Source organism: Erinaceus europaeus, chromosome 2 (genome assembly GCF_950295315.1).
Source record: "Erinaceus europaeus chromosome 2, mEriEur2.1, whole genome shotgun sequence".
NCBI lineage: Eukaryota > Metazoa > Chordata > Mammalia > Eulipotyphla > Erinaceidae > Erinaceus > Erinaceus europaeus.
In genome coordinates this window covers 46,270,732-46,293,909 of record NC_080163.1, presented here as the reverse complement: position 1 = coordinate 46,293,909, position 23,178 = coordinate 46,270,732, and the positions used below count along the sequence as shown (strand labels likewise).

At 42.3% G+C, this 23,178-nt stretch overlaps 1 protein-coding gene across 5 annotated transcripts; it reads right to left on the bottom strand.

Annotated features, from left to right (window-relative positions):
* Nucleotides 1-1,026: 1,026 nt before the first annotated feature.
* On the bottom strand, nt 1,027-23,154 carry LOC103108614 (protocadherin beta-16-like). Of its 5 annotated transcripts, none has more exons than XM_060179699.1 (2): nt 20,842-23,152; nt 1,027-3,515 (listed from the first exon to the last, which is right to left on the bottom strand). In XM_060179699.1, exons 1-2 carry the CDS (start codon nt 22,922-22,924, stop codon nt 3,157-3,159), a joined length of 2,442 nt encoding a protein of 813 aa, XP_060035682.1. In that variant the 5' UTR covers nt 22,925-23,152; the 3' UTR covers nt 1,027-3,156. The 5 variants fall into 5 exon arrangements, with proteins under 5 accessions (XP_060035682.1, XP_060035666.1, XP_060035674.1 ...); XM_060179683.1 differs by lacking the exon at nt 20,842-23,152 and adding an exon at nt 11,004-13,287; XM_060179691.1 differs by lacking the exon at nt 1,027-3,515 and adding an exon at nt 10,021-10,985 and having other exon boundaries at nt 20,842-23,153.
* Between the last annotated feature and the right edge of the window lie 24 nt (nt 23,155-23,178).

The following is a 23,178-nucleotide window of genomic DNA, read 5'->3' as shown; positions in this document are numbered from 1 at the left end:
AGGACCCTCATAAGGCTATTATATAATGGCATTCAGCTGGCTCCCCACCTGCAGGGGAGTCACTTCACAGACAGTGAAGCAGGTCTGCAGGTGTCTATCTTTCTCTCCCCCTCTATCTTCCCCTCCCCTCTCCATTTCTCTCTGTCCTATCCAACAACGATGACATCAATAAAAACAACAATAATAACTACAAGAATAAAACAACAAGAGCAAAAAAGGGGAATAAATAAATATTTTAAAAAAGAATATCTAGTTTTAGGGGTTTTCTGTTGTTGTTCACAGCACTGCTCAGCTCTTGCACATGGCAGTGCTGGAGATTGAACCTGGAACCATTGGCACCTCTGGTATGAAAGACTGCTTTCATAAGCCATTGTATTATTTCCCCAGCCCCATGTTAGACTATCTAAACATGCTTTTAATAAAAATGGGAGAAAGCTGATATAGTAATCTTATAATTAGAGGTAAGTTTTTGTAGGCATCTTTCTTTCTTGACTTGAAGTATATTGACTTTATGTGCTTCCTTCAATGTATTTAGCCAACATGAGACAGATTTCTAAAATTCCTAGACTATTTTGGATTCTAAACTCATTTGCTAAACAAAGAGAATATCAGAGTGGTGCAATTTAGATGAGTAATGTCTCCTACCAACTCTGTTAAAAATCTCAGGAGGTGGGGGCTGGCAGTAAACCAACCAGTAGAGTGCCCTTGCTACAGTTCTTGTGGAAATGATACAATAACAATGATAACCATATCTTTTTTCAACAAGTATGCATTGATCTGACATTACTGTCAGGTACTATTCTATAATACATGCTGGGAAGACAAATGCCTTCTTTAATCTCAAAGAGTTTATAATGTGTATTATCCTGTGTAGCCTTAGCTGAGGAGAAATTGAGTAGGGAAGTATGTGTAGTTAACAAAATGTTCCCAAAAAAGAACACACTCCTAACTCACTGCTAGGACATTAGATAAAGAGATCATTCACATGCTTCAGCAGTATAAAATTAAGTGATAGAATAGTGAGAATCAGTTTATTATACATACTCAACAGAATCAATAGACAGCTTAAGGAGTTGTAGATAACTCATTTGAAAAGATTATCTAAGAAGAATGCCTCTGTAGCTCTGTGTACATGCATTTTGTTCCATTATCCAAGACAACTTGTAAGAAGCACCCACATTTGTTACTAATTACATTATTAAAATTAATTTAAATATACATATTTAATATGCAAGTTCTATACATAGAAGCTGAGATTTACTGAAGTCATTAAATCCCACAAAGATAAAGGGCTGAAGTTAAAGAGAAAAAAAGTTAAACAGCAAAGAAAATAAGATTCTTCTGACAGCAGGTTAAACTTATTATCAATTAGGAAAGACCACAACTCATTCTTAGCAAGCAGTGCATATACCTCTTGTGATTATAGAATCCTGATATCTTAACATGGAACTGAAAATCATTTATTCCTAAGGATAAAAACAAACTATAGCCTCTATTTTAATAATAAAACTTAAGTAATACACTGTACTATATATCCTGACATAGCAGTTACCTGACTGACTAGGAAAATAGCATGGACCAAGGTGTAAAGATTGTGTTACACAGTGCTTTATTATATTACATAAACCTGATATCTGTGTCAGTAAGCAAACAGAACAAAGTTAGTTTTTTATTTCCATCAGTTATTTTGGGGCAAATTTCCTGCTCTACTAAAATATAAATAAAATTATTAGAAATCAGTACCGGGGCAAGGGAAACTGTGCATTATTAAAGCATAGAACTTGCATGCCAGAGACCCCAGCTTCCATTCCTGGCACCACCATATGTCAGAACTAAGTGATGTTCTGGTGACCCTGTCCTTTATAAAAGCAAATAAGTACTTTTTAACTGACCCTGTGGCAGAAAAATTAAAGGAAATCTTTTTAACATCAATACATTTCATAAAACCTTGTCACCTTTTGCTGTCATATACAAAATCAAGTCCATAACAAAATCCCCTAGTATAAATTAGTTGATACTAACTTAAGAATCTTTTATTCCATTTGTTGACTGAGTTATTATTTAAAAGAGTAAATGGAAGATAGGTTTGATGGCATATAGTCTAATAAATAGTCAAGACTGTATCTTTCCTGTCTTTTTGTTTCAAGAAAGATCTCCCTCTTCAAGACTGGTTAAATAAAGAAGTTGTATTAATAAAAAACAGAAGCTTTATTGTTATAGTCAAAGATAATTACATTGTGGACTTAGAAGACATTGACATTGAGAACTGACAGGTCTAAGAGCTGGGGAAATAATATAACGGTTATGCAAAAAGACTTCCATCCCTGACACACCAAATGTCTCAAGTTCAAACCCAAGTATCACCATAAAATGGGGGTGGGCAACACCACCAAACCAAACTGATAAATTTATAACCAATTCTTAGTGTTATTAGTTTTCTGCCTCAATTTCCTGTCCCTTCTCACTTTTACTTTCTTTCCTCTCTAGATACCATTCTCTTTTACCAAACATAAGAGATGCCTCTCTCTTCCCCCTCTCCGTTCATGCTCAACTTCTCTCTGTCCTGTCAAAGTATTTAAATAAAGTTAAAAATCTTAAAGAAAATAAAAAGGTTCTTTGGGTGGAAGGTCAGGAGTGACTCGCACCAGGAACTGGAAGATTAAATATCATTATAATATTTTAATATGTTTACATGACAACATAACTGTAATAAGGACAATTGGTTAGAAACACAGCATAATTAAGACTTTCAAGACATTTGTAAAAACTGATAGATGAATGAAATTCAAATTTAACCATGCTAATACATAATTTTTATTCAGATTGTCAAAGAGAGTTGAGTGAGTGTAAGAAAATCTACTAAGAAATTATAGGGAAACCACTGTTGTAGACACAGTATGTAACTTTAGAATAATTTCCCCATAAGAAGTGAACAACAGATTATCAGTAACATACTACTGGAGGCCAGGAGGTGGCGCAACAGGTTAAGGGCACACATTACAATTTACAGGACCCCAATCTCTTCCCTTCTCAATTTCTCTAACTCCATCCAATAGTAAAGAAATAAAATAAAAATATTATAAAAATACTAGGCGATTTCTAGGATTAAACAGAGATTACTAGGACTAAACAGAGATTACTAGAATGATCAAATACCTAACTGAATAGGAAACTATTTCGAAAGGTGGGATTTACCTCCACTTCGGCTCCATTAGCCTGGGGAGGAAAGTCAGTCACAACCGGCTTCAGGAATTTGAAGTCCTTGGTCCCAGGGGCCCCCGCGAGACACACCTCATACTGGTAGCTGTGCGACAGGGTCCCCCCGCCGCCCGCGTCCAGCAGGTGTCCCGGAAAGTGTCCCTCGGGCCCCGACCCCGCCCCCGCCGCCACCGCCTCAGCCCATCCGGCCCGCCGGCACAGGCGCGCGGCCACGAAGGCCAGCAGCGAGCACAGGAAGAGCGATGACACGGCGGCCAAGGCCACCACCAGGTAGACGGTCAGGCGCTCGGGCCGCGCTCCGGCGGCGGCGGCGGCGGCGTCGGGCGCGGCGGGCAGCGGCAGGTAGGGCTGCGAGAAGCCATCGACCAGCAGCACGTGCAGCGTGACACTGGCCGACAGCGGCGGGTCGCCATTGTCCCGCACCAGCACCACCAGCCGGTGTCGCGGCGCGTCGCGCTCGCTCAGCGCCCGAGCCGTGCGCACCTCGCCGCTGTGCGCCCACACGCCGAACAGCCCGGGCTCCGTGGCCTTGAGCAGCTGGAACGACAGCCAGGCGTTCTGGCCCGCGTCGCCGTCCACCGCCACCACCTTGCTCACCAAGTAGCCCGCGCCGGCCGCGCGCGGCAGCAGCTCGGTGCAGGGCGCGGAGCCGTTCTGCAGCGGGTGCAGCACGAAGGGCGCGTTGTCGTTGGCGTCCAGCACCAGCACGCGCACCCGCGCCTGGCTGCTCAGCGCCGGCGACCCGCGGTCCGTGGCGCCCACCAGGAACTCGAAGGCCTGCAGCGCCTCGAAGTCCAGGGCGCGCAGCGCGAACAGCTGCCCGCTGTCGGCGTCGATGGACACCAGCGCGCCCGAGGCCGGCTGCTGCGGGTGGCCGGACGAGGCCGAGGCCGAGGGCGATGGCGAGGCCGGAGCCGAGGGCGATGGCAGCAGCGAGTAGCTGAGCTGCGCGTTGGCGCCCTCGTCCGCGTCCCAGGCGCGCACGCTGCCCAGCGCCAGCCCGGGGCTGTTGTTCTCGCGCACGCGCAGGGTGTAGGCGCGCTGGCTGAAGGCGGGGGCGTTGTCGTTCACGTCGGACACGCGCACAGTCACCTGGTGCTGGCTCTGCAGCCGCGGGCTGCCCAGGTCGCTCACCGTGATCACGATGGTGTACTCAGCCTGCTTCTCTCTGTCCAGATCTTTTTCAGAAACTACAGTGAAAAAATTTTTGAAGGTGTGTTTCAGAAAAAATGGGATCTCATCTTGAATAGAACAAACTATCCTCCCATTCTCACCAATATCTATATCTCGGACACTAAAAAGGACCACGAGTGTCTCTGAGGTGTTCTCTGGAATAGTCTTTGTAATTGAGGATATGGTAATTTCTGGTGGATTGTCATTTATATCCATTACTTTAACCAAAAGAGTACATTCTTCTGAAAGTCCTCCACCATCTATTGCCTGAATATTTATAGTGTAGGATTGTATAGCTTCAAAATCCAGGCTCCATCTCAAATGAACTTCCCCAGATGTTGCGTTGATTTCAAATGTTTTACGAGTATCCTCTGATACATGCAGAAATGTGTAAGATATTTTCCCATAATTTCCTGCATCCACATCTTTTGCAGAGATGGTGGTAATCAAGGAACCAATGGGTGTGTCTTCCAGAAGCTGCACCTCATGGAGCTTCTGTGGAAACTCTGGAGCATTGTCATTGATGTCCAAGACCTTGATGAGAACCAGAGTGGTCCCAGACCTGGGTGGGGACCCACCATCCAGTGCTATGAGTGTTAGTCTGATTTCCGGCTCCTCCTCATGATCTAAGTTTCTATCCAGGACTAGTTCTGGGTATATCTTTCCATCACCTTTGTCTCGAATTTTAATGTAGAAGTGAGAATTGTGGCTGACTGTGTAGTTTTGGAGACTGTTAATTCCTATGTCCAAATCTTGAGCACTCTCCATTAGAAATGTAGTTCCAATAGTGGTGCTTTCTGATATTTTTAAAAGCATTTCCTTGTCAAAGAATGTAGGGGAATGATCATTTATATCTTTTACATGCAGCTCAGCCTGAAAAAACTGTAAAGGGTTTTCCAATACCACCTGAAAATGCAACACACAAGGTTCGGTGGAGCCACACAACTCTTCTCGGTCTAATTTCTCATTTACAAGCAAATTCCCAGTGAGCAAACTGAGGTGCAAATATTTTTCATTGTCATCAGACACTACTCTGGCCTCCCGTGAGGACAACTCCTTCAGTCCTAGCCCCAGATCCTTAGCTAGATTGGCCACAAAAGAGCCAACTTCTGTTTCCTCTGCCACAGAATACTGAATAGATTCAGGACGTGCCTGAGATAATCCCAGTAAAACAAAAAGAATTAGGACTTGCCTTTTCAGTTGAGCAATGATCTCCATGGTTCCTTCCAGCAGCCTCTTTTGTGGAAAAAAAAAAAATTAAGCCCAGTCCTAATTTTGAAAGCTGGATCTATGATTTAAAAATAGGAAGCTCTTGTAGTGTGTAACTCAGACAGCTCTCTCTGCAGACCTTTTTATATTTCCCCTATTGGCTGGGTGTTCTCTTTTCCTGAATAATGGAGCCCACAGCTCAGGCACTGTGCTACTGTTATCCTACAGCGCCACCATGTGTCTCTGTGAATTTTTACTTTTTTAGTAACTTTTTCCTGCCTTTGAGCAAGTAATTCATGAATATACTGGGAATGTCCTGAACCAACTCCCAGATTAAGTATATTTTTTACTTATAAATACTTCACAAAATATCTCTAGTAGAAAAGGAATTTTAGAATATAGCTACAGTGGGAGTCAGGTGGTGGCACAGCAGGTTAAGCGCACGTGGCACAAAGCACAAGGACCTGCGTAAGGATTCTGGTTCGAGCCCCCAGCTCCCCACCTGCAGGGGAGTCATTTCATAAGCGGTGAAGCAGGTCTGCAGGTGTCTGTCTTTCTCTCTCCCTCTCGGTCTTCCCCTCCTCTCTCCATTTCTCTCTGTCCTATCCAACAACGATGACATCAATAACCACAACAATGTTAAACAACAAGGGCAACAAAAGGGTAAATAAATAAATACAAAAAATATAACTACAGTAATCCATTATCCTAATCCACACACTTAGCAATAACACAATATAATTTCTACTAAATTTGTGCTTGACTTCCCCAAAATATATTTTTACTGCTGGCTTATTTCAGTCAAGATCTAAACAGGGTGTATAAAGTGCATTTAATCAAGGTTTTTAAAAAATGTTTGAAAGAATCTGTTTAAATGTCCTAAACTGAATAAATATTAATTCAGGAAAATTTCTCAAGTAATTTACAAATATATTTTCTCCTCCACTCTTGTAAATACTTGTTGAGTTCAGTCAGTAATATTAATGTCATGAGTTTTTCTACTTGTACATTTAAGTATATACTGTAATCAAAATAATAGAATTTCATTGAGGTAAGATTAACAGTAGCAAATCCTTATGAAAAAAAGTCAAGAAAACAGTATTAAAATGAATTCAAGAAGATAGTCTTTGGGAAATATTCTGATAGATATTTGTCAAGACCTGTCCCTCATTCTTCATAATAATCAGACTATACTTAGATACTGGGCTACTTAGATTGCCTATTTGAGCATTCCTTGTTGTTAGTGGTGGCAGCTGAATTAAGTTCTCACAGACGGTTTGTAAACAAAATGTCTGTGTGCCACTACTGGGCCTAGACTAGAGACAAGTGGATGTCATCCAGCAAGATTCCAAATGAGTTATGACCCAGATAAAGTAATATGGCTTAAGACATTGCAATAGGAAACGCTGAAGCAATTGCTTGGAATAAAAACTGGTAACAGAGGAGTCATGAGATGCAAAGCTGTCTTGTCTATCTGTTCATTTACACTAGAATACTATACAAGTCTTTTATAAGTCATTGTATAATCGCACCTCTTTGTCAGCAGTATAACCTTATCTAAATGAAATAAAATTCTTTTATTCATCCATAAAGATCGCTTACAAAATTAGTGCATATAAGAAATTATTTTGGGGGGCCAGGTGGTGGCACACATGGCTGAGCACACATGTTACAGTGTACAAGGGCCTGGGGTTCAAACCGCTGGTTCCCAACTGCAGGGGGAAAGCTTCACAAGTAGTGAAGCAGGCTGCAGATGTCTTTCTGTTTCTCTTCCTATTGCCCTCTCCCTTCTCAATTTCTATCTCTACCTAATAAAAAATAAATTTAAAAGAATGTTTAAAAAAGGAAATTATTCCTTCTGATAACATGACCATGGAATCACATCTTTTTAATCATTTTACTAGACGATTAATGGTTTACACTATAGTTGTTGAAACAGGGGTACAATTTTTTATCTCCCCACAATAGGTGCCTATAAAACACTCTCATTCCCAACTTAGGTCCTTTCCACCATCGTGCACCAGGATTCCAAACCCCACCTACACTCTAGTAAAGTTCTTTGCTATGGTGCAACACACAAAATCCAGTCTGAGCTTTGTTTTCCCTTTCTTGTTTCTTAAATTCCACCTATGAGTGAAATAATCTGGTTTGTATTCATCCTTCTCCTCTTGGTTTATCTCAGTTAACATGATTTCTTCAAACTTTATCCAACATGAAGCAAAAGAGATGGTGCCATCATTCTTAACTGCTGAGTATTACATAGTGTATAGAAGCTTTCTTTTCTTTGATTACCAGAGCACTGCTGAGCTCTGGTTTATGGTGATGCTGGAGATTGAACCTAGGGCCTCAGAACCTCAGGCATGAAAGTCATTAAATAGAAACTCTTGATGATCTTTATGTAGCAGTTACAGTAGAGTGGTACTCTACTACTTTACTATTTTCTCATCATGATTATTGTACTTATGGGGGTAGAAAAAAGAGAAGAATCAACAAAACACTATTTCACCATCCATGGAATTTTACTTGTACATTTTTAAGTACACTGGGAATCTAACCCAGGACCTCACTCATAAAAGACATGTTCTATATGTTGAGATACCTATTAAGCCCCTAAAATTTTAAATATTATAATTCTAACATATTATCTTCTTCTAAATGTACATTTACCTTATGGCAATGTACATATATTCTATTTTATAAGAGACGGAAATCTCTGCACTGGCCATAGAGCAGTACAATGGTGTCAAGACTCTCTTTATCTCTCAACTTTTATCTTAAAATAGCTTCTAGGCATGGTACAATAGTGCAGACATTGAGCCCCCAAAATAATGCTGGTGGCAAAAAATGTATTGCTATACACAAATTGTTCTTATGTTTCAAATGCTATTATATATATATATATACATATATATATATATATATATATATATATATATATATATATATATATATTATCTTTTCCCCATCATGTCAGCATGGTGCCCCTGTCCCTGCAAGTCAGTTTTTTTTCTTTTTCATAGAGGGTGAGAGATACAGAGAGAAATAGAGACACTTGCAGCATTGTTCCAATACTCATGAAGCTTCCTTCCTGCAAGTGGGGAGTTGGTAGTGAACTACACAGATCTTTGAGCATGGTAATGTGTGAACTCAACAGAGTGTACCACACCACCTGGGTGTTTTATTTATTTTTCTTTTCTCTCCTTCTTTAACCAGAGCATTGCTCAGCTCTGGCTTATGGTGGTGTGGGGGACTGAACCTGGGACTTTGGAGCCTCAGGCACGAGATTTTCTTTGCATAACCATTATGATATCTACCCCCACCCCTACCTGGGCGTTTTAAATACCTAATTTAAAGTTAACTATAACCAGTACATAGGAATCACATTTGTTAATTTTATAATTATGGCTAGTTCACAGTTAAAAAGCTAAGCATTGTTCATGAAACATGTATCCTGGCAGGAGAGGTGGTGCAATGAATGAAGTGTTGGACTTTCAGGGATAATATCTTAGGTTTGATCCCTGGCATTGAATGTGCCAGAGTAAAGCTCTGGTGTATTCTTTCTCTCCCCCTCTCTCTCCTTCTCTTTCTGTGTCCCACCTCTCTCATAAATAAATGAATAAATTAGTCCTTAAATAAACATTATACTGTATTTATAAGTACTACATTATAACTTAATTGGAGAACACATGAATATAAAATGAACTTAGCTGGATTGTGCTGTAAGTGCACAGCATTAATGAGACATATGGAAAAACAGCTGCATATTCCAAGATTCTGTGGGTGGACACAATAGTAATATCCTTCACAAACATTTTCCAGGATAAATAAAGAAGAGATGCTAAGAAAATTGCTTTCTGACTCTAACAAGGCTGTGTAATAGGATACAGCATTTCAGGATTACTTTCAAAATAATAAACACATTTTAAATCTTAAATCAAGGGGCCGGGTGGTGGCACACCTGGTTAAGTGCATGCATTACAGTGTGCAAGGACCCGGGTTTGAGCCCCCAGTTCCCACCTGCAGGGGGAAAGCTTTGCAAGTGGTGAAGCAGAGCTGCAGGTGTCTGTCTGCTCTCTCCCTCTCTATAGCCCCCTTCCCTCTTGATTTCTGGCTCTCTATTCAATAAATAAAGATAATAAAATGTTAAATTAAGATTATGAAGGTGGATAAATAGGTTATCAGGTAGAATATCAGACTTGCATATCTGAGAATCCAAATGTATCCCTGATGTCCCAGGTAGCAGAGCATTTTCTTTTCTCCCTCCCTCCCTCCTCTTCCTCTCTCTATAGCGAAATTTTCTATTACATATGTGATAACTACAACAAATCCTTTAAAAAAAGAATGGAAACGACATTTCTTAAGTGAGCTTTAACAACAAAAAAGTACATAAATAAATCGAATGGAAAAGATGCTAAAACATTTGACATTCTTCTAATTCTTTATTTTACCATAAGTATAAGTAGGACTAAAAGTGACATGGTGTTGTGTTTTAAGAAAGCAAAATATTACATATTTTGTAATATTTAAAATTTTAGATTTCTAACTTTTATTTATTTTCCCTTTTGTTGCCCTTGTTTTTGATTGTTGTTATAGTTATTATTGTTGTTGTTGTTATTGATGTCATCGTTCTTAGACAGGACAGAGAGAAATGGAGAAAGGAGAGGAAGACAGAGAGAGGGAGAGAAAGACACCAGCATACCTGCTTCACCGCCTGTGAAGCGATTCCCCTGCAGGTGGGGAGCAGGGGGGGGGTGTCTTTAAGCAGGTCCTTGCGCTTTGCTCCACGTGCGCTTAATCCGCTGTGCTACCGCCCAATATTACAGATTTTTTATCCCTGCTATGGGATAAAAGATCACCAATTCATTAAAGCCACAAATTACAGTTCACTAGTAAAAAGTAAAGAAAGGTAGAACATGCAAAATATAAAAGGAATTTCAGTTCCATATGGAGGAAATAATCAGTTTGAAAGCATTATCAGTAAAGTACAATACGGAATTTAAAAACTAGTTATGGTCACTTAATATTAAACTCAAAGCTACTTTGAAAGGTAGGATTATCCTCCATTTCCTGACCAGGGCACAGGGATGGGAGATTGGGGAGGACGGGCTTCAGAAACTTAAACTCATTAGTCCCGGTGCCCCCCGCGAGACACACCTCATACTGGTAGCTGTGCGACAGGGCCCCCGCACCGCCCGCGTCCAGCAGGTGTCCCGGAAAGTGTCCCTCGGGCCCCGCCAGCGCCCCCGCCGCCACCGCCGCCGCCTCAGCCCGCCCTGCCCGCCGGCACAGGCGCGCGGCCACGAAGGCCAGCAGCGAGCACAGGAAGAGCGACGACACGGCGGCCAAGGCCACCACCAGGTAGACGGTCAGGCGCTCGGGCCGCACTCCGGCGGCGGCGGCACCCGCGGCGGCGGCGGCGGCGGCGGCGGCGTCGGGCGCGGCGCGCAGCGGCAGGTAGGGCTGCGAGAAGCCATCGACCAGCAGCACGTGCAGCGTGACGCTGGCCGACAGCGGCGGGTCGCCATTGTCCCGCACCAGCACCACCAGCCGGTGTCGCGGCGCGTCGCGCTCGCTCAGCGCCCGAGCCGTGCGCACCTCGCCGCTGTGCGCCCACACGCCGAACAGCCCGGGCTCCGTGGCCTTGAGCAGCTGGAACGACAGCCAGGCGTTCTGGCCCGCGTCGCCGTCCACCGCCACCACCTTGCTCACCAGGTAGCCCGCGCCGGCCGCGCGCGGCAGCAGCTCGGTGCAGGGCGCGGAGCCGTTCTGCAGCGGGTGCAGCACGAAGGGCGCGTTGTCGTTGGCGTCCAGCACCAGCACGCGCACCCGCGCCTGGCTGCTCAGCGCCGGCGACCCGCGGTCCGTGGCGCCCACCAGGAACTCGAAGGCCTGCAGCGCCTCGAAGTCCAGGGCGCGCAGCGCGAACAGCTGCCCGCTGTCGGCGTCGATGGACACCAGCGCGCCCGGGGCCGGCTGCTGCGGGCGGCCGGTCGAGGCCGAGGCCGAGGGCGAGGCCGGGGCCGAGGGCGATGGCAGCAGCGAGTAGCTGAGCTGCGCGTTGGCGCCCTCGTCCGCGTCCCAGGCGCGCACGCTGCCCAGCGCCAGCCCGGGGCTGTTGTTCTCGCGCACGCGCAGGGTGTAGGCGCGCTGGCTGAAGGCGGGGGCGTTGTCGTTCACGTCGGACACGCGCACAGTCACCTGGTGCTGGCTCTGCAGCCGCGGGCTGCCCAGGTCGCTCACCGTGATCACGATGGTGTACTCGGCTCTCTCTTCTCGGTCCAGTGGCCTCTCTGTTTCTAATGTGTAGTAATTCATAATGGAAGACTTTAGCACAAATGGATTATCTTCTGAGATAGTGCAAATCATTCTTCCATTGTCCCCAGAGTCTCTGTCTCGGGTACTAAAAACCATAACCACAATTTCAGGTGAATTTTCTGGTATTGAACTGGTAACTGATGACACAGTGACTTCTGGAACATTGTCATTCACATCCATCACCTGAATTCTTACTGTTGATTTTCCAAAGAGTCCGCCCCCATCAGTTGCTTGAACTATTATGGAGTATGATTCAGTGGTTTCGAAATCCAAGGATGCCCTTAAACGGACTTCTCCAGATTTTTTATTTATTTCAAATATCTTGAGAATATCTTCTGAGGCATGGGAAAAGCTATATGATATTTCACCATTTTTTCCGGAGTCTAAATCCCAAGCTGACACATTAAGAACCAGTGAGCCTGTTATACAATTCTCAGGAATCTTCACCTCATAAAATGACTGCTCAAACTCAGGGGAGTTGTCATTAATGTCCACCACCAGGACCCTAACAAATGCAGTCCCAGACCTGGGTGGAGACCCTCCATCCAGAGCAGTGAGGAGGAAACTGAGCTGCGGCTGCTTTTCATAATCCAGTGACTTGTGGAGAATTAACTCTGGGTATTTCTTGTTGTCTGGATTGACTCTCATTTTCATGTGGAAGTGAGAGTTGCTGCTTAGTGTGTAGCTTTTCACACTGTTGTTTCCTACATCAAAATCCCTTGCACTCTCTAGTAAGAACACAGCACCAATGGGACTGTTTTCTGGGATTTCTAGGAGTATTTCCTTCTCTAAGAAGACAGGGGTGTGGTCATTTATATCCCTGACCTGGAGTTCAATCTGTAAAAACTGCAAGGGATTTTTCATTAGTACCTGGAAGTGCAACACACAGGGCTCCGTGGAGCCACAGAGCTCCTCCCGATCTAGAGCTTTGCTTAAGAGCAAATCCCCCGAATTTATGTCCAGTTGCAAACACTGTATATTATCAGTAGAGACCAACTGTGCTCCCCTACTAGACAGCTCACTCACTTCCAGTCCCAGGTCCTTCGCCAAATTACCAACAAAGCTCCCACTCAGCATTTCCTCAGCCACTGAAAATTGCCCAATGTGGGAGCTTGCCTGAGGCAACCCCAGCACGACAAAAAGAAACAAGACTTGCCTTATCCTTATCCTTATCCTTCGAGTATCTGCCCCTCTGATCTCCATAGCCACTTTTCCAAAGGCAGAAAAGCTTCACTCCACAGTTCAGGGAACCTTGGCTCCGATATAACCACAGATAATAGCCACTGAATCTTCAGGCCTCTGTTGACTAGCTACTAGTTTGCCTCTTGAAAGCTTGTTCTTGCAGTCTTCCCAATGCTCTTTGTGCACTGGATAACACTGCCCAGAATGTCACCTAGTTGGTGTTTTCTTCTGTGTTATCCTGCAGCGCCACCATGTGTCTCTACAGATTTTCAGGTTTAGGTGAAAGTTACCTAAGTTCTACTTGCATAAGTGTCCTCCAGAAGCAAATCTTTTTTTTTTTTACATATTGTGTTTAGTTAATCAGACATATAATCTATCTTCCATAAAACTGTTATTTATTTATTTATTTATTGTATTTTGTGATACTCTAAGACTTGTTTCTAAAACATCTAAGTATCCCTCTCCAATCTTAGCGTAACCAGAGGTGCTCAGTTGTGGTGAAAATAGAAATATAAAATGTAACTCCTGGGTCCCAAAGGTTTGTAATCTTTCAGAAAGGGTTGAGAATTTGAGAGAAAATGCATGTAAATGACTGTAAAAATGAACAAAATTTCATCATGACTTGGTTTTGTTGGGTGATAAGAGAAATGAAACAATTCATTTCAGAAGTCCTCTCAGAGGATGTGCAATCTGATTAACAAGGAAATGAATGTGTGTGTGTGTATTATTGCACAAGGAGATATTTCTGTGCATTTCCTTGATACCAATGAACTGTGAACAGCGGTAAGTAAAATATTGGGTGGAACACATTATATCCAGAATTTAGTTCCAGTTTCTCATAAGTTGCAAAAATATTCTGTATTACTCAAACACAAACATTTTATCCTCAGTTAAATCAGGCTTACTCCTAAAAATGGCTTTGCTGAAACTTACAAGATTTATTCCAGCTATAATAATGGCCATATTCTATTTGAGTATAGGAATGAAAAGTGAGACATATTCTCTTACCCAGTTATAGATCAAAGACTTAATTTTACTCTAACTAAACCAAGATCATGTATCTACTACACTGTTTCTAGAGCTTTAGAATTATAGGTGAAGAGTCTCGTTTCAGAACTGGGGAAATAGCATAATGGTTATGCAAAAAGTCTTTCATGCCTGAGGCTCCAAAGGTCCCAGATTCAGTCCCTAACACCACCATAAGCCAAAGCTGAGCCATGCTATGGTATAACAAAATTTTAGTTTCTCAATCTAAATATCCATCTTAGGCCTTTGCATCATTTTGATCATACCTGAGACCACATCTTAATCTTTAGGTAGCTGTAGCCCTAACCAAAGTACATAGTTGTTATAGAATGGGGAAGACAGTAATTGATGATAGGGGCTCACCAATTATGTCTTTTATAAGAAATTTTAAAAATACTCTCAAGAATGGATAGGAAGCATATGGTGGCTCACCTGATAGAATACATATTGCTATGTGTGAGGACACAGGTTTATACTCCTGGCCTCCATCTACAGGAAAGAAGCTTCACAAGTGGTAAATCAGTATAGGTGTTTCTATCTCCATTGCTCTCAAATTTTATCTCTCAACCTCCAAAAAAAAAAAAAGTAAAAGAAAGGAGGACCTAGTGGGGGGGTTGAATTGTTATGTGGAAAACTGGGAAATGTTACTCATGTACAAAGTATTGTATTTTACTGTTGACTGTAAACCACTGATGCCCCAGTAAAGAAATTTAAAAAATGAAGGTGATCCCTAAAGCCCATTTGAGCAAAGACATTCAATAATGTTATGCATATTTCATGATTCCAAAGAATAATTACATACATTTTTCTGCTATCCTATAGGGTCACAACCACTTGCCATGGATAAACTTACATTTTATTAACCACTTTAAAAAGATGGTGGTGGGAATTGTGTGGAGTTGTACCCCTCTTATCCTATGGTTTTTGTTAGTGTTTTCTTTTTATAAAATTTTTTTTAAAAAGTGAGAGAAAAAAATGGCTGTGAGGATGGTGAAGTCATGCAGAAACCTAGCCTGTGACAACCCTGGTGGCAAATAAAATATGTGAGGGAATCTAATGTATTCACATTAAAAATGTTAAACTCAAATTACATGCCTGAAAAAGTAAGATACAGAGTTGAAAATCTCACTTTTGGGGCTCAACAATAGCACACTTGTTTTGAGTATACATGTTATCATGCTCAAAGACCCATCTGAAGGTGGGAAGCTTCAGAAGTGGTGAAACAAGTGCTGCAGTTGTCTCTTGTTTTCTCTCCCTCTGTTTTTATATTTTATCTATTATTTGATAGAGACAAAGAGAAATTGAGAGGGGAGAAGAAGGTAGAGTGAAAAAGAGACACCTGTGGTCTTGCCTCACACTCGTGAAGCTTTCCCCCTAAAGATGGGGACCAAGGGCTTGATCCTGGGTTCTTGTGCACTGTAATGTTCGTGCTTAACCAGGTTCACCACCTCCTGGCTCCCTATCTCCTCTATTATCAATTTCTCTCTGTTCTCTCAAATAAGGGGGGGAGGGGCTGTCAAAGTGTGGTGAATTCCTCATGCAGGCAGAGTCCATGATAACCCTGGTGGCAATAAAAAAAATGGGGCAGGGGAGATAGCATAATGTTTTTGGAAAATGACATTCATGCCTGAGGCTCTGAGGTCCGAGGTACAATCCCCCACACCACCATTGGGGCTGAGCAATAATTTCATAAGTAATAATAATACAAATAAATGAATAAATAAGAATTTTAAAAAGGAAGTCAGTCATTCAAAATGGTAGACTTTAAAATGTAAATAAATCAACTGCCCAATTATCCTCTCCCCTTTAAAATACCCCACAAATTACAGAAAATAGTAACACTGTACAAGCTCACAAAGACTTAAATGCACAAATAAACACACGTTAGATGACAGAAAACAGGTGGAAAAGCAGTTGAGCTAGCAGTTTAATAAACAGCTAAAATTTCTGTACTGAATGCATTTACAAGTATTAGTGGGTTTTCCCCACATTATCCCATTTAAATGCAAGATTCAAAGGGATTTAGCATGTAAGAATGAAGTATCCTTTAGTTAATAACTAAAGGAGGAAAACTGAATTCTCTGATCATCACATCATCCTCTGTGGACAGAAAAATAATTCAAGATGAGAGACTAGGAAGTTTATTCTATGGAAAATCTAAATAGTACTATCTCTAGTACTAGTTTTTACAGAAGGTTCTATACAGAATTGAGTGAAGTAGGATGTATAAACTTAAAAAAAGCAATAGAGCAAAATTACATATCTTGAACTGTGATATTTCTAGCTCTCCACATAGCAATATTCTTTGGAAGTTACAAACTTTATGTATCATTCTCTCCCTGGTATTAAAATACTGTACAATTCTAGCCAATACAATGTGAAATGCTTAGGTAAAAATTTACAATACTGATATTTGGAGGACTTCCAAGTTAATATCCCTATTCTACAATTGTTACATTACAGTGAAACCCTGTAATCAACATGCCCCATTTAATCACAAAAAACCCCAAGACTACTGCCCTATAATATCTAATTATTGTTGAATATGAGGAGATAGCCAAAGATTATAGATGTTTAAGCAAACAACTACAATGTAACATTAAAAAGGCCAAAACCATCACTGTAAAACCCAAAACAAAAAGGAATATCAGGAAACTGGTATAATTGAGAAAAAAGAAAAAAGTCTTTTAAAATTACTGAGTAATATCCCCAGAGTAGTGAAATATGTTAAGCGCTAACAATCATTGAGAATTCTGTACTTTCCATTGTTCACCCATTTAATCTGAATAGTAAATGTTTGAAATACATGCTCTTGCTATAAGATGAGACTTAAGTGCCCCCTCACTAGTTAATACACTTTGGGCAGATTATCAACTTTTTTATTTCTAAAATAGGCACATACTAGTTTTTACTGCATGGCATTTTCATAAGATGCATTTAAAATAATTAATGGATTGATTATTGATGAAAGAAAGTGTTACTTTTGCATATGTCACAGGAGGCTATCAAAAAAACTCAATCCAGAGGGGGAGAAATGTTAGCTGAAGATGGCCAGGAGGCTCTGAACTGCAATTCCATCATGACCCAGAGAGAGAAGATGAAATAAGGAAGGACACTAAGAAGTAGCAATAGGTGTAGGTGTGACTTAGAAAGGAAGACAGAGGACCTAGTGGGGGTTGTATTGTTACATGGAAAACAAAAATGTTATGCATGTACAAACTATTGTATTTACTGTTGAATGTAAAACATTAATTCATCAATAAAGAAATTTTAAAAAGGAAGAGAAGGCAGGATCATATTTTTTAAAATGAGCAAATATATATACAATAGCCAACTCACATCTATGACCTTGGGAGAACTACTGCAGTTTCCAATGGAGGAAACAGACACACAGATGTTCGGTGGTGAGAAAGGTGTGGGATTATACCCATTATCTCAAAATTTTATAAATCAATATTAAATCACTAAAAAAAGTAAGAAAACTGTTCTTGACTTTTGAAAACTATGGTAGTATTCTTTAGGAGGTGGGAGGATGGGAACACAGATCTTTAGTGGCGGGTGTGGTGTAGAACTATACTCTGTTATCCTAAAATCTTATAACCTATTTTTTAAATAAAAAAGCATGCTATCAGCATGAAAAACACTGAAAAAACCAAGAGTTTTTAATATGTTTGCCAGTAAAAAAAAATCTTGATATAAAGACCATATAATAAATTATCCAAATTATTGAATAAGTAGAAGAGACAGAGAGCAAGGAAAAAAGGAAGGAAAATCAGAATCTTAGGAAAACTTCAGTTCAGAAGATCTAACAGTAACCTGATGAATCTCTGATTAAAGTGAGAATATGGAAAAATTCAAGGGCTACATTATGATAAAAAATAAGAAAATTCCTCAGAACTGAAAAAGATTTAGATATTAACATGATACACTGATATGACCAAATTCATGCATATATATGTAAATTTCTGACACATTATCTTTTAATATGAGGTTTCCATGCTTCCAAAATGGGGGGGGAGCTACATTAAAGTGGAAATCAGGGCTGGCAAAACCTAGATTTGAGTCTGAACTGGGGAAAGCTTAGGTGCTGTGTGATGCCTTTCTCTCTCACCCTTTTTTTCCCCCTCTCACCCTTTGTCTCTTTCTATCTGGTAAAGTCAGTCTAGGGTGATGAAGTACTAGCAACAAAAAGAAAAAAGAAGAAAAACAGAATCTGCCAAAGCCCATGTTCAGCAGAGAACCAATTACAGAAGCCAGACACTTTTTGCACCCTAAAAATAATTTTGGTCCATACTCCTGTGGGGGGAAAGGGGTGTTAGGAGATGATGACTACAGCGCTCTGAAATTCAGTTCTATCAGAACCCAGCGAGATAAGAGGAAAAAAGGAAAGGCACACGGAAATAGTAATAGGTATACCTGTGACTTAAATGGAAGAAAAGCAGAACCACAGAGGAAAATGGAATAGATAGACAATTATAGACTAGCCAACCCGTATCTGCGATCATGGGAGAATGACTGTAGTTTCCAATGGAGGGAATGGGGATAGAAAGAACTCTGGTGGTGGTTAACAGTGTTATTTTGTAATTTTGTAAATCACTAAGAAAAATTAAATCAAAAAAGAAAGAAAAAACAAATATTAGAGTGGCGTCAGTCTACATAATGGCAACTTTATATGCAATCAGAAAAATAAATGCTGTTTTCCAAATTTTTGGGAAAACTGTTTTCAGTTCTGAATTTTATATCCCATAAAGCTATCAAGGGATAATAAAAAGACTATTTCAGAGCAAAAATCTTTAAAAAGTTACCTCCTCTGCTTATATTTTTATGAAGGTGATGAGACATTTGTGTAAGCTAAATAATGGGGAAAACTAAGAAAGAAAAATGCCCTGGACCATGTTTATTAAAGGAAAAGTCATAATGTGACAGCTTTTAGAGCAATTATATAAATGAAACAAAGACAGGAAAAAATAAGTATGAAGATCTTAAGGAAATAAATAGTAGATGTATGGCATTTTAATACTTAAAAAATTGATAGTCAAATGAGAAATATGAAAAAATCAACAAATTAGATATAAAAAGAACCACATAAAATCAATGGCCATCTTTAGTAAAGATTTTTCAACACAAATTTGTATTTTGAAGTAGTCTTGGCAATATAGAGCAAAATTACTAGTTTAACATTTAAAAAAATGCACAAAAGATAACACCGTTGAAAGAATAAGACAAAGGAGGTATATACAATGTGATGTGTATTTTGTTGTACAGTAAGAAAGTTCACTCTTATCACAAGAAGTAATTAAAGTATAAAACTGAATGTCAAGACATAGCAGCACATGTATAATAATAAAATATAGAACAAATAAAATAGAAATATTGAGGTAAATTCTAAAGGAATCACTGTATAGAAGAGATTTGGAGACTGAAAAACTTTTCTTTTTTAAAAATTTTTAATTATCTTTATTTACTTATTGGATAGAGACAGCCAGAAATCGAGAAGGAAGGGGGGAATAGGGAGGAGAGAGCCAGAGAGGCACCTGCAGCCCTGCTTCACCACTCGAGAAGCTTTCCCTCCGCAGGTGGGGACGGGGGCTCGAACCCGGGTCCTTGAGCACTGTAACGTGCGCTTATCCAGGTGGGACACCGCCCTGAACTTATTTTCTTTATGACTATATCAATTTGACTTTCAAGTTTGATAAACTGAATTTACAAAGTAAAATAAAAGCGAATATTCTTCACTCTACCAGAATTCTCTGATTTTGAAATGTTTTAATTTTTATTCATTGTCATGCTGGTTGTTACATTTCTGTTGACATAAATGGAGTGTTTTATATATCAGGTCACGTGATTAGAAAAATATCAACTAAGAAAGTGCATTTAGAAAAATAAATAAGATAGAGTATTATTGGGGTTTTAAATGTTGATAATGATGTATCATTTTATGTGTGTCCAATAGAGAAATACTTCATAAATATTAAGTGTGAACATGATTAACAAAATGCTAAAGTAGGTCAGAGGTGCAGGCGTGGAGTACAAAAGGGTAGTGTCATAAAATGCAGGTCAAGACAGATAATAGAAGAAAACTCAAAAGCTCAGCTTTCAGAATTAAAAAGTTAAGTCTATAATTTGAAAGATGAAACTGTAAGTTTGTTACTTAGAAGAGTGGTAATTGAAACTGTTAATTACTGTGACATATAACTATACAAAACAGAAATGTAATTGGTGATTAAGCTGGAATTTGCATAATAATCTTTAAAAATCTTTAAAACTTAATATTAAGATACCCTAAATAAGGTTACATACTACTTGAAAAATAACTGAGAAATAATAATATTTAATGAAAATTAAATGCAGGGCTCTCTCCAAAGGTGAGGTTTTCTTCAATATTCTCTCCAGGACCCTGTGCATGTACACTGGGAATAGTGGGCTTCAAAAATTTGAATTCACTATCGCTGTTCCTTGTACCTGCAGTCAAACACACCTCATACTGGTAGCTGTGCGACAGGGTCCCCGCGCCGCCCGCGTCCAGCAGGTGTCCCGGAAAGTGTCCCTCGGGCCCCGCCAGCGCCCCCGCCGCCGCCTCAGTCCGCCCGGCCCGCCGGCACAGGCGCGCGGCCACGAAGGCCAGCAGCGAGCACAGGAAGAGCGACGACACTGCGGCCAAGGCCACCACCAGGTAGACGGTCAGGCGCTCGGGCCGCGCTCCGGCGGCGGCGGCACCCGCGGCGGCGGCGGCGGCGTCGGGCGCGGCGGGCAGCGGCAGGTAGGGCTGCGAGAAGCCATCGACCAGCAGCACGTGCAGCGTGACGCTGGCCGACAGCGGCGGGTCGCCATTGTCCCGCACCAGCACCACCAGCCGGTGTCGCGGCGCGTCGCGCTCGCTCAGCGCCCGAGCCGTGCGCACCTCGCCGCTGTGCGCCCACACGCCGAACAGCCCGGGCTCCGTGGCCTTGAGCAGCTGGAACGACAGCCAGGCGTTCTGGCCCGCGTCGCCGTCCACCGCCACCACCTTGCTCACCAGGTAGCCCGCGCCGGCCGCGCGCGGCAGCAGCTCGGTGCAGGGCGCGGAGCCGTTCTGCAGCGGGTGCAGCACGAAGGGCGCGTTGTCGTTGGCGTCCAGCACCAGCACGCGCACCCGCGCCTGGCTGCTCAGCGCCGGCGACCCGCGGTCCGTGGCGCCCACCAGGAACTCGAAGGCCTGCAGCGCCTCGAAGTCCAGGGCGCGCAGCGCGAACAGCTGCCCGCTGTCGGCGTCGATGGACACCAGCGCGCCCGGGGCCGGCTGCTGCGGGCGGCCGGTCGAGGCCGAGGCCGAGGGCGAGGGCGATGGCAGCAGCGAGTAGCTGAGCTGCGCGTTGGCGCCCTCGTCCGCGTCCCAGGCGCGCACGCTGCCCAGCGCCAGCCCGGGGCTGTTGTTCTCGCGCACGCGCAGGGTGTAGGCGCGCTGGCTGAAGGCGGGGGCGTTGTCGTTCACGTCGGACACGCGCACAGTCACCTGGTGCTGGCTCTGCAGCCGCGGGCTGCCCAGGTCGCTCACCGTGATCACGATGGTGTACTCGGCTCTCTCTTCTCGGTCTAGTGGCTTATCAGTAACCAAGGTATAAAAGTTCTTGACTGAGGGTTTTAGATGAAAAGGAAGGTCATCCTGTATGGTGCAAATAGTTTTCCCATTGTCTCCAGAGTCCTTATCTGAAACACTGAAAACGGCAACTACAACCTCTGGGGAGTTCTCTGGGATGGGACTTGTAAATGTGGTCAGGGTCACTTCAGGGGGGTTGTCATTCACATCCACCACTTCCAACATAAGAGTGCACTTTCCGGAAAGACCTCCCCCATCAGTGACCTTGATGTCAGCTTCATAGTAGGGAACTGTTTCAAAATCTAATTGTTTTCTCAATTGAATTTCTCCTGTCACTGGATTCACCTCCAAAGTTTTGCTAATATCTTCTGAAGGTTGAAAGAGTGTGTATGATATCTTTCCATTGACTCCACTGTCTAAATCTCTAGCAGAGACAGTGACAACCATAGATCCTATAGGGCTGTTCTCAGGAATCTGCTGTTTGTAAAGCAGCTGCTCAAACTCGGGGGCATTGTCGTTGATATCCACCACCTCAATGTACACCTGGGCAGTACCAAAGCGAGGCGGAGAACCGCCATCCAGAGCTATCAGAGTTAAAGAGATTTCAAGCTCTTCCTCCCGATCTAGCTCCTTGTCCAACACCAGCTCAGGGTATTTTCTGCCATCACTACGCCTGCGAGTTAGAACACGAAAGTGGGAGCTGGAGCTGATCTTATAGTTGTCAACATCGTTACTGCCTACATCCAAGTCCACAGCATTGCTCAAAGGAAATGCAGTTCCCAGAGGACTGTTTTCTGGTATTTTTAGAGTCATTTTTCTTTCAGAGAAGACGGGAGCATGGTCATTTATGTCTTTCACCTTTAGTTCAGCCTGAACTATCTCAAAGGGCTTTTCCATTAACACTTGGAAATGCACTACACAAGGTTCAGTTGGACCACATAGCTTCTCTCGGTCTAGTTTCTCATTTATGAGCAAATCCCCAGTCTTCGTACTTAAGTGCAAATGCTCTTTGTCTCCTGGGAAAATTACCCGGGTTCTGCGGGTGGACAACTCAGTCAACCCCAACCCCAGGTCTTTCCCTAGATTTGCCACAAATGATCCTCGCTCGGTTTCTTCCACGACTGAATAGGGACCCAAGTCCGAGCCCACCCCAGACATGCTGAGCAGAATAAAGAGAACCAGGGCTTGTCTTTGTACCTGATTATGCACCCATCCGATCTCCATTGCTTTTTCCTTAAAATTCAGATCACAGGAACTTCGTATATGCCATGAATTCTAGTAATCCTGGTCCTTTAGTCCAGAAGGCCGTGAACTACACTGTGAAATAGAGTTTAAGAGGCTTCTTGCTCACCTTTGTTCTGACAAAGCTTCCTGGCAGTGTGAAACTGGCTAGGTTCTGGCATACAGTAAATCTGTTTTTGGTCCTCTTAACCTGCAGCGCCACCATGTGTCCCTGCTTTGTCTTACAAATTATGTTT